The following is an 11,936-nucleotide window of genomic DNA, read 5'->3' on the forward strand; positions in this document are numbered from 1 at the left end:
CCGCTGTTTCGAGGTTCCCATGCACGGCTCTGAGGGTGAACATCGAGTTGCAATGACGGCGGTGGCCCTGTTTGAATAATAGGAGTTTGTCCTATTTGTGCCAAAATAGTCATTATAACTGCTCTGGGACGAAAGTGGATTATTCACTACATTTTGGTCGACGATCAAAAAACTTTCCGAGGAGGCTCCCTGTGTGTGTTTGCGGTGTTTTCCCGTGTGTGTTTTCGTGTGCGGGTGCTTACAGCGCACTCTCGTGGAGAACTGCCATCCAAGCTCGGTCTGTGCGCAACCGGAACCTTTTTTTTCCCCCCACATCTGACACTCACCGCGGACATATTTTGGTGTAACACACAACATCTAGTGAGGCTCCGAAGTTGTCACTGTCGACATGTGTATGTTAAACTGTAAGTCTCTCTCTCCTCATGTTAATATTTGCGCTGTAAAGTAATGCATCGTCGTTAATATTATAGTTTAAACAGTTAACTAGCGGTTGGCTCACTCGGCGCTCGGTTCCTAGTCATATTTTCACCTCGTTCTTTCACTTGTTAGCCTTAGCTCGAGTTAGCACGTCCATAAACTTGACAACTTCGCTTCAAAACAAACGCCGGCGTGCCAGAGGCTATTTCAGATCAGCGGATTAGCAAATAAGCCACTTAAGTTTAAAAAATGTTGCGTAAAATCCTCTGAAAATGTGGTTTAACGTTAGTTTTAGCAGTCACCAGCATGCACGACTGAGTCCTATCCCTAAACCTAATATTCAAGTTTTATTTTACAGGTTAAAAATCAGTGTCACTTGGTTGTACTTTAGTGTAATCTCTTTATTAGAATTGCCTGGTAAACTTTTCAACACTGTGTAGTGATAGTGTAGCCCCACAGATCAAAATATGGTAAATTCATGCTTTTTATATCTGTCTGAAAACTCTTGGGTTTGCTACCTGATCAGCAGTGTGTGTGTGTTGTGTGAGTTTTTCCTTTAAGTTGACCGCAGATGCATGCTACACCTTACAGCAAGGCTTGTATTTTTTGTGTTTACTCATCACTCACTCATATTCGTCTATTTAGTTTTCAAGGTTGTTGCTAGTGCAGAAGGAAGATTCCCCTGAGAAGCTTTGTAGCCGCCTTTGGATCATGAGTGGCTCCAAGCCGGACATCCTGTGGTCTCCCCACCACCCGGATCACTATGTCATCTGTGACTCTGAGCTGGGACTGTACCGCATCGGGCCTGTGGGCAGCGCGGAAACCAAGGCCGGCTCTCTGCCCCTCTCTGAAGGCACCGCTGCTACTTTGCTGGCCATTAACTCTGACACGCCTTACATGAAGTGTGTGGCCTGGTACCCCAAGCATGAGCCTGAGTGCCTGCTCGCTGTGGGCCAGGCTAATGGCCGAGTTGTCCTCACTAGCTTGGGCCAGAGCCACAACTCTAAATGTAAGGAGCTTGTGGGGAAAGAGTTTGTGCCCAAGCACGCCCGGCAGTGCAATACTTTAGCCTGGAATCCTTTAGACAGCAACTGGCTGGCTGCCGGGTTGGACAAGCACAGAGCGGACTTCTCTGTCCTCATCTGGGACATTAGCAGTAAGTTTTCTCCTGAGGCGAGCGTAGCCGCCGAAAAGATCCGCCTCTCGTCTGTTGATTTGGACTCGGGAACGGTGGTGACCAAACCGCTGTACGAGTTAGGCCAGAACGACGCCTGCCTGTCTCTGTGCTGGCTACCTCGCGACCAGAAGCTGCTCTTGGCCGGGATGCATCGCAACCTGGCCATATTTGACCTGAGGAACACCAGCCAGAAGACGTTCGTCAACACCAAGGCCATCCAGGGGGTGACGGTCGACCCACACTTCCACGACCGTGTGGCCTCGTTCTTTGAGGGCCAGGTGGCCATCTGGGATCTGAGGAAGTTTGAGAAGCCTGTGCTCACGCTGACTGAGCAACCCAAGCCGCTCACTAAGGTATGATATTGATGCAGTTTGTTAACAAGTACAACATGTTTCCAATAGAGTAGATAGAGATTATATGTTTGAAGCCGTGTGGGGTCTTGGCATCCTGCAAACAGAGTAGAGAATTGCCACCAGCTTGCCTTCTCTTCCTGCCACACTTGCAGGCAACCAATCATTTTCTAAAGCTCCTATTCTAAAAAAAAAATGTTGTTTGATAAAATATTGAATTTGGATAATAAACTGTCTGGATAAAAAAATGTTCTCCTTCCTGCAAAGATTCCTAAAGGCACTATGTAAAGTGATTCTTTCTCATTCTCAGGTGGCGTGGTGTCCAACCCGCACCGGCTTGCTGGCCACGCTTACACGCGACAGCAACATCATCCGTCTGTATGACATGCAGCACACGCCGACACCCATCGGCGACGAGACGGAGCCCACCATCATCGAGCGCAGCGTGCAGCCGTGTGACAGCCAGATCGGCAGCTTTGCCTGGCACCCGTCCTCCCAGAACCGCATGGTGGTGGTGTCCGCCGCCAACCGCGTCATGACTGACTTCACCGTGTTCGAGCGCATCTCGCTGGCCTGGAGCTCCACCACCTCGCTCATGTGGGCGTGCGGCCGGCACCTGTACAACTGTGCCGAGGACGGGGCCGAAGGAGCGGAGAGCATGATCGAGAAAGACATAGCCACCAAGATGAGGCAGAGGGCCCAGTCCAGGTACGGCCATGATACCGTCCAGGTGTGGAGGAACCACCTGCTAGCAGGAGGGGATGATCCCCAGCTCAAGTCCTTGTGGTTTGACCTGCACTATATCCTTTAAGAAGAGCAAGAGGTGGCAAAAGCTTGTTATGTTACACTGTAAAGAGCTCCATTGTGACTGTCACAGCTCCACTTTGCATCACAGATGTTCAGTAAGGCAGTGAAACCTCATGCAACACTGCTTTGCAGAAATGCAGGATTTAATAGTTGAGCTTTCAGTGCTCAAGTTCAAGTCCAGTTGTTTATGTAGCCCTTTTACATAACAGGTCTCTAAGGACTTTATTAAAATCAGCCCTCAGAGATTTAACTAGTCAACAATCAGTCATAACAAAGTGAATGAGTAGTGCAGTATTAGATCGTCCTTATTTGCAGATCTCTCTCTCCTTTGTACAACAAACTGATCCTCTATTTTGCCACTAAACGACAAAATTGTTACCTCAAGTTTACCATTCAGTATAGATAATATAAGAAATTATCACCTTGTCAGCCATGGGTTCATTTTTCCAGCTGTTTATTATAGAAATATATTTTTTGCCAGCAGTCATTTTTTTGAGCGTGTATATCACTTATCTCAAAGCAGCAGAGAAAAAAATCGTCCGTCCTGCCTTTGTGTAGTTGGTATTTAAGAAATGTGGTGTCGCTCTTGGTGCACTTTGACCGGCTGTAGTGTCGTGTCCTGTGCTGCACCTCTAGATGTGTTGTTTTCACTCCAGCAGCTGTTACATTTCCTATGCAAGTGTCACTTATGAAACAGTGCACGGAGGATATGGACCTGAAACTGCAGGGGAACAAACAGTCCATTGTTTACTCCGGTATCAAGAACATTGTCAAGACCAGCTCAGGTAAGCAACGTGACACATTGATGGCTTCACTAGATGCATATAAAAAGCTGCATATTAAAGTGTATAATGAATAGGCTGTGCAGAATTATACATACAGCGCTCTGATTTTCCAAGAAGAAGCAGGCCTTTTGTAAGTATAATTTGAACGCAGTATTTATAGGTGACATCCGGGTGGCTCAGGGTGTAGACTGTGTACCAGGTACGACTGAGGCCGCCTCAGCCACAGCGACCTGTGTCTGTCTAATAAAGCAGAAATGTCCCAAAGAAAAGAAAAAACAAAAGTAGTATGCATGGTTGGGTTAGTGTATTGCCTTAAATAATAACCTGAGTGCTCCTATATGGTAAAGTCCACTCATTTTGTACTTTACTCAGGTAAAACCAAGCAAAAGACCATGGTACAGATAAAGAGATAATATAAAAAAAGTCACAAAAATAGACTAATCTATGTACTGATTTACTGAAGTTGTTGATTGAATTTTGAGTATTTTTTTCTTTTTTTGTTATCTTAATTTTGGGGAGGTTTCCTTGAATAAGCCCATGTTGGGTTTTTTACCTCTCCAGCACTTTCTGTATTATTTTTTTTTTTATCTGTGTAATTGTTTCTGTATTATGGTGCAAATAAATAAAATAAAAATAAAAATAAAATAAAGTCCCTGTTCTTGTCTTCACGGTCCATTCTCATTCAGGCACGACGGAGAGCCGCAGGTGCTGGAGTGGCTCGGACCGGCAGACGGACGTCCCGCGGTACCACAGCGAGGAGCGAAGCCTGGTCCTGCGGCTCTGCGGCTGGATCAGCCGGGGGCCCGACACCGACGTTGAGCCCTTCCTGCGCTCCCTGGAGCAGGACCGTGAGTGGGAGCGGGCCGCCGCTGTGGCTCTCTTCAACCTGGACATCCGCCGGGCCATCCAGATCCTCAACAAGGGAGCCGTCGCTGAGAAGGGTGGGTGTTTTGCCAGCGTGCAGGGCAGCTGGGAGAGCTGCAGTGTGTGGGGGGGGGGATTGGATCAGGGGTTCAGAGAGTTGGCATTTTAGAGATTAACACACAGATTTTATGTTCTAATTGTCTAAATGAGATATTTTAATGCTTTAAAATGAAGCAGTACCCAAAATTCACTGCTGTGCTGCAATGTTTGACCAAAGCTGGGATCGACTCTCATGTTAATACATTACCAGAGTGGGAGGAAATTATGGTGCTACTTGTTAGAGGGTGGAGTGGTGATGACAAATATCCTCAGACTGTGCTGTAATAACGAACAGCAGAGGCTGTAACTGTGGCCTGAGCACAGTAGGAGGATATAACATGGTGCAAATGAGCAAGTTTATCACCTTGGTAGATGTTTTTTATTTGTTAATGTATTTAAGATTATTTTTGGAGCAGTTACTATTTGTAAAACAGCGTGCAGTAAAGACAGACACGAAAGACTGGGAGACAGAGAAAGTTGAATAACCTACGGCAGAAGTCCTGTGACATACAAACCATTTGAACTCAGGATGTTGTGGTTACATGGTGTGCACCCCAGACCGGTGAGCCGCAAGGACACCCAACCCTGGTTGTAATTTTTACAGTTCGGCTGTAATATATACTTTGTCCTAATTTGGGATTTAATGTTTCATTATTTTGGCTTTAAAAAAATGTGTTGGTTCGAAGTGGGGCAGTAGGCCATAATTCAGTGGTTTTGCTGGTGTGCTGCCGTGTTGAATTAAGCCAGCTCAGCTGGGATTGAGTCACATGTTAATACATTACTCCTTGTTTGTGAAGTTGGCTGCAGGCCTTTGGGACTCTCACACTGAAAGTGCTACCAATGTGCAAAACAGAGAGAACATGGACACTTTGAGAACGCTGTCATCACCAATCAATGAACTGAATTTTATTTTGCATAACTTGATAAGTGTCATTTTTCCTCTGGAATGGTCTGATGCTTTAGTGCCTGAAGTGTTACTTCTAAGATTTTTGATTTTGATGTTTTTCTCCTTACACAGGATTGAGAAACGTCTCTCATTTTTTGTACTTACGTGATGAAATAGGGAATGTAAATATGAATGTCTTGTTTTTGTTTTGTGTAAGCAGTAAGCCCCGGGTATGAATTTGTTTGGGGCAGTTTTCCACACTGTGAGACTCACTGCTTCCAAGTGGATAATGAATGCATCAGAATCCCTTTTTGCTTAAAATCTGTAATAACAATTTATGAAATATTTAATTCACCTATTTGCAGAGTTTCTATGCAGGTCTGTAAAGTCGTGTATGGAAAAAGAGTTTGATAATTCCCAAGTCTTGCAGTTTTAAATTTGAAAACTATAGAAAAAACTTGGGGGGGAATGGAAAAAATGGTACTTTCCTGAAATTCGACATAGTTGTTGTGGTCTTAGACCTTGTCAGGTCACATGTTGTGAAATTTGTTACAAATGAAAGATGTGGTTAGTTGTTAGTCGGGGCAGGGTGACCCTCACTGTGAATCATAATAAACACTAATCAATTTCTTCAAATCATAAGAAATTAAGGTCTGGAAAAAGTGTGTAATGATGAAACTGAAACTGAACATTACGTTTACAAAAGATATGCTGTGGCAGTTACAGCGAAGTAGAGAGAAAAGGTTTTTGTTGACACGTCTTGACTGAGCAGCTATTCACAAATGTAGGTCAGATGTTTTTCTGCTGTATGTTCTAATGAGTGTTTCCTGAGTATGATTGATGGGGTGATTCATTAGATAAGCCGTGTCAACAGAGCTATCTCGGCAGCCCCGCTGTTATCTCTGTAACCGCAGCTCTGACTTCTTAATACACTGCGACTCATCTACACGCTCGTGCAAACGCACAACACATATTAGCGTTACTGGTTTGTGCTCAGTTTGATGTGGTTCCAGCTTTTTTTTTTTTTTTTTTTTTTTTGAAATGCGCGATAGGAAATGCCATGAGTTTATGCTCCCCTAGCCCTAAACAAAAAAATTGCACATACAAGTTTACATTGTGGATTTGTTCCAAGCCATCTTTTGTGGTGTTTTCAGAGAATGCTTCAACGTGCAACCTTTACTCTTCTTTATTACTTTAATTGAAAGTTTGCATGGCTGTTTATGTGTTGAGTTGGTTTTACAACACTTGGGCCTTTGAAACCTGTTAAAAGCCCATTCTGTACATAAAAAAAAAAACAAAAAAAAAACGTGGTAATCTACAAGACGGTATGTAATCCTTTCTCAGTTCCAGATAAAGTATGCTTCTTACAATAAGAGGGCATCCAAAGGCACTCTTCAAGAAAACAGATTAGTTTGTGCCTCATAAAGCTGTAACATATTATGAGTTATTCTTAATATGTTCCTTTGAACCAGCCATAATTAAATCTCTTTCAGGTTTAGTAACCCCAAGGCAAAGAGCACATTTAACAAATGCCTTCATGTACTAAAACTTCTAAGACAAAAAAACTATTCTTTTTGCTGATGCATGGTTTTTATCTGACTGCTGTACTTCATTCACAGTGATGACGTCTGGCTCTTTGGATCGTAAATAAAACCAGCTTCCCTGTTGTTGAATCACAGGTGACCTGAACCTGAACGTGGTGGCCATGGCTCTCTCAGGCTACACCAACGAGAAGAGCTCCCTGTGGAGGGAGATGTGCAGCTCCCTGAGGCTGCAGCTGAAGAACCCCTACCTCTGCATCATGTTTGCCTTCCTCACCAGTGAGCCTGGCGCCTACGACGGTGTGCTGGTGAGCAAAGGAATAAACACAGCCCTCCTACAAATCATGGGATCTCGTTGAATATCATACAAGTGTGGAAGCTCTACCCCACACATTCAGAAAGTCGGTGATTTTTTTTCTTTTCTTAATGTAGTAATCCATGACATTTTTGTAAAAGTAAATGCCCGCTATCTGTTGTTGATTGATGTAAACACAACAATGACTCAGCCCACGGCCTGTTCATGATAGCTTTAACATTTGCTTTTAAAAACACACGCCTTTCCTGGAAAAAAAAATCCTCGGATTCACAGGAAGTGATGCATTTTTTCTCTCTGTAAGCAACAATAGCTGTTTGTTTGGAATAATCAGAGAGAACATGGGTAGTCATCATGAACAGTCATCGCCACTGAGGCTGAACAGATAAACAAAAGAGCGCCCGAAGACATTCAACTTTATTCAAACTTCAAAGTCCAGAAAGAAAAGAAAGTAATCTCTGGGAAGTCCAGCACAGAAAGTACCAACGTTTTTGGCCACCAGATTGTTACTTTTCCTCTTTTGCCTCCCTTACGTGCATCAGATGTCGGCGATCAGCTGTTGTTACATTTATTAATCCCTTTAGACATTTGCGTGGCCAAAACGAGACGTCATCATGATAGGAATGTGTACATTCATTGTAGGTCATGAAAATATCTCTGAGTAAGGACCCAAAAAGGCAGGAAACTTAAACTGTGTGTGCGCTGGCAGCAGGGCCTTGTCAATTCCAGATTTCACCATTTACATTCACTGTGTTTTTGACTTCCAAATGATGATGTGATTTCTGACGCGTTGCTCCATTAATATACAAAGTAACAGCCACAAGCAAAATGTTGTTCCTGGTGTTAAAGTTACCACCCTAGTCAGACTCTAGCAAATAGTTAATCTGTGCAGGAGGTTGAGAGAAAGTGAAACCCCCTCGGGGATTTTTCAGTGCAAACAAGGAGACTCCTTATACATAGAATGTAAAAAGCATCTGCAACTTTAAAAAAAAAATCCTAGCCAAATGTTTGAGGATGAGAGAGGATTTATTATTATTTTTTTTGTCTTGACCCATTTCAGTATGAGAGCAGTGTTGCTGTGCGTGACCGAGTGGCCTTTGCCTGTATGTTCCTCAATGATGCACAGGTAATACATTCATTGCCAGTAAATCCATACAAAAGAGGGCCATTTCCTAATAATATGAACATTTTCTTACTGTTTATACTCTTGTAACACCATTTACATTATTATTTAGCTCTCATATAAGTTTAAAGTGCATTGTGTGCACCTGATAGCACTGTGTTCGTCTGTGTTGTGATAAACCGGATTTCTGTGGGATATTTTACCTCAGCTGCCTCGATACATCGAAAAACTGACCAATGAGATGAAGGAGGTCGGCAACCTGGAGGGCATCTTGCTGACGGGCCTGACGAAAGACGGTGTAGACCTGATGGAGAGCTACGTGGACCGCACCGGAGATGTCCAGACCGCCAGCTTCTGCATGCTCAAGGTAGACAGAGTTTACATGCAAACTTGGTCGCTTTTAATTTTGTAAAGAGCCAGACGCACCAACCCGACAACGAAGGCCGACTGTTGCAGTGCCTCATGTCTCCTGTGTTGGGGCCAAAAAGTTGCACTTGAACACACGGCAAAGACTACAGTCAGCGGCCAGCTAGCATGCACATTCTGTGCCTGTGTGAAAGCAAATAACTCTCCACACCAGTAGGTGGGGGTAGTTTGTTTTTTGTTTTTCAAAAAAGGAAACCAGAAGAGCCAGAAATTGAAATCGTAAACAAAGCAGCATTAGCTTATCATTTTCACATCACTCACCACAGAGGGTTTAGTAATAGAGCTACTCCTAATCCAGAATATATCTGATAAGAAGTTGCAAATAGCACAGGCGTTGCAGCCACTGGTTTTTTGAAAAATAAAGGAAGAGGCGGACGTCAAAAAAAAAAAAAATCTATTTCTCTTCTTGTGCACTGATTCACTAAACTGAACAGTAAGTAAGTGTGATCTCTCTCACTAACTCGCCAGTCCAAAATAGTTAGAAGAAACAACCTCAAAATGCAAGGTTGTGGATGTCAACATCTGATAGCGAGCAGCAACTCATGCTCATATTTCTTCATGTTTTCTCAACTGGTAGCGACATCGGCCGAGGTAAATTAAGGCAAAGAGTGCAGACAAGTCCATCACGCCTAGTAAAAGTTAAGGGAACTGGAATGGGACGACTCCACACCCCCAAAGTCTGTATCCCCCACCCAACCACAAGCCAAACATAAAAATCCAACAAACTCAACCTTTCTGCCGTGGTTTGGACCACAGAAAACACAGTTTGCTCCCATTCATGTGTTCCTGTAAAGTAATGCTGAAGAAATAAAACTGGTGGAACAGGTCTGAAGCTCCTCAGTGTGCAGTACAATAATTTTGGCTGGGTATGCTTTATTGTTCTTGCTCTAACCTGCACTAGTTTACTGCTGTGCCCCACCACTGGCTTTTCATCACCTACAGCATGCAGTCATTGTGTTATATCTCTGAGATGCAGATCTACACACACACATTCCACCAGAGGGAATTGCACAGTCGGAGGCAGGAGGGTTAAGCAGCTCAGCAATGGCCATTATGCTATTCCATGCTATTCCAAGTCTGTCTGAAACAAGCCTAATCTAAGTTTTTTCCCCCATTAGGGTTCCCCAGGTGAGGTGGTGAAAGACCCTCGAGTCCAGTGCTGGATCGAAAACTACCGCAACCTGCTGGATGCATGGAGGTTCTGGCATAAACGGGCCGAGTTTGACATCCACAGGGGGAAACTGGATCCCAGCTCCAAACCGCTGGCCCAGGTGACTGCAGATTGAGAAAGACAATTTTAGTAATGTCTTCCATGGTAGGTTAGTCGGAGATGATATTACAAAAGTCTTTTTGTTGTCCCTATACAATGGTATCATAACGTAATGGAATTAAATTAAGCATTGCTGGCTGTTATTATACAACAGGTATTCTCTGCCAAGCAGTCAAAGACCGGTTCCAAGCAGTGCTGATAATTGTTACAGCACGTGGCTGGCCAATTCTTGTCATAAAACCAGGGCACTACTTTGCAATATTTCTCCTTTTTGAAATTAAATGCTTATGTACACCAGTCAGAGAAAACCTTTCAGGCAGTACACAAATGTTGGTGTTTACTCTGTAAATCTGTAATACCACAGACTTTGTTCTCATTGGTGATTATGGATACTTCAGTACTAGTTAGTATAATTTGCTTGTGCCTCATACCTAGCTGCATCACCAATAGTGACATTCTTATAATCACAGTAAAGGGTATTAGTGCAATATTACCTAATACTTATCTCACTCTGCTCTCATAACGAATTTCGCAGCTGGCGAGTGGGTTCTTGCCTGTTTTACTTTCATGTTCATCGGTCCTTATCAGCTGACCTTTGTGTTTGTTCCCCCTGTGGGCCAGGTGTTTGTGAGCTGCAACTTCTGCGGAAAGTCCATCTCCTACAGCTGCTCGGCGATGCCCCACCAGGGTCGGGGCTTCAGCCAGTATGGTGTCAGCGGCTCACCCACCAAGTCAAAAGTCACCAGTTGCCCCGGGTGTCGGAAACCCCTGCCACGCTGTGCCCTCTGCCTCATGAACATGGGCACGCCTGTTTCCAATTGCCCAGGTATTCTGGCCTGTGTGGAAAGCAGATGTTCGGCATGCATCTTGCAGCTTTAGTGGTGTAATACTTTACATATTTGCAAGGGAGAATGCAGTGAACTTTGATCAACATTCAGGAGAAGATTCACCTTTGAGTTCGTTGGCCGTTGTAGTTCCTTTATTGCAGCGGAGGCACTCATGCAAACATTGATGAGCTCTGATTATTTGTATTGATTTATGGTCAAGTCTCTCTCGTTCGTTAGGCACGGGGAAGTCGGATGAGAAGGTGGACTTGACAAGGGAGAACAAACTGGCCCAGTTCAACAACTGGTTCACCTGGTGCCACAACTGTCGACACGGCGGCCATGCTGGCCACATGCTCAGCTGGTTCAGGTGAAAATACAACATACTGCTGGTGTGAGATAATTTTAGGATACAACAGAGTGACAGTGCACTTCACAGAGTGTGCAGACGGTGTTGTAGACATTCTACTTGTCTACATGTTGTGTTTTTTTCACTGACCTTTGCTTGTCCTCTACAGAGACCACACAGAGTGCCCAGTGTCCGCCTGCACATGTAAATGCATGCAGCTGGACACCACAGGGAACCTGGTGCCTTCAGACAGCAGCTAAGCATGGAGAAGCCGGTCAGGACCTAAAGCCAAAACACCAGCCCAAAGCCGCCCAGTGCAGACTCACTACCGCACCCGCCACATCTAAAACTGGGCAAGGGACAAAGGGTTCCACCAGTGCCCTGTTCTGAATTGGTCGTCTGAATAGTCTTTAAGTTATAGTCTCGAGTGAATGTACCCTTGTAACATAGACGTTTTATGACAAGAAGGGAGGCAGTGTGTGTTGCTGATGTGTTACTGATCTGACTAACTTAATCAATGAAGGAAAGGGAGCAAATGCAGCCCGATGCTCTGCTGAATAATAAAATCTGAGATCCCACTCAGGAGAATAATGTGAGGTTGTGCTATAATCAGCCTCTGATCTGATCTAACCTGAATCAGGATAACTCTTTTATTATGATCTGTATTAAAAAAAAAAAAAAAAAAAAAATCAAATGTATACTCAC

At 44.1% G+C, this 11,936-nt stretch overlaps 1 protein-coding gene across 1 annotated transcript; it reads left to right on the forward strand.

The window, feature by feature from the left end:
• Positions 1 to 273: 273 nt before the first annotated feature.
• On the forward strand, positions 274 to 11,920 carry mios (missing oocyte, meiosis regulator, homolog (Drosophila)). The gene is made up of 12 exons (XM_030071837.1): positions 274 to 404; positions 1,063 to 1,947; positions 2,255 to 2,744; positions 3,438 to 3,536; positions 4,223 to 4,477; positions 7,065 to 7,234; positions 8,300 to 8,365; positions 8,571 to 8,729; positions 9,907 to 10,059; positions 10,680 to 10,884; positions 11,123 to 11,252; positions 11,401 to 11,920. The coding sequence occupies exons 2-12, from the start codon at positions 1,129 to 1,131 to the stop codon at positions 11,489 to 11,491; spliced, it is 2,637 nt and encodes an 878-aa protein (XP_029927697.1). The 5' UTR covers positions 274 to 404; positions 1,063 to 1,128; the 3' UTR covers positions 11,492 to 11,920.
• Positions 11,921 to 11,936: the final 16 nt, after the last annotated feature.

Source organism: Myripristis murdjan, chromosome 16 (genome assembly GCF_902150065.1).
Source record: "Myripristis murdjan chromosome 16, fMyrMur1.1, whole genome shotgun sequence".
Lineage (NCBI taxonomy): Eukaryota > Metazoa > Chordata > Actinopteri > Holocentriformes > Holocentridae > Myripristis > Myripristis murdjan.

What these genes read in the sequence shown, in the direction of transcription:
- mios (XM_030071837.1), top strand. Translation starts at nt 1,129, where the DNA reads ATGAGTGGCTCCAAGCCGGACATCCTGTGGTCTCCCCACCACCCGGAT. An exon ending in CATTGTCAAGACCAGCTCAG is followed by an intron (nt 3,537 to 4,222) that starts GTAAGCAACGTG and finishes ATTCTCATTCAG; the next exon opens with GCACGACGGAGAGCCGCAGG. An exon ending in GCGCCTACGACGGTGTGCTG is followed by an intron (nt 7,235 to 8,299) that starts GTGAGCAAAGGA and finishes GACCCATTTCAG; the next exon opens with TATGAGAGCAGTGTTGCTGT.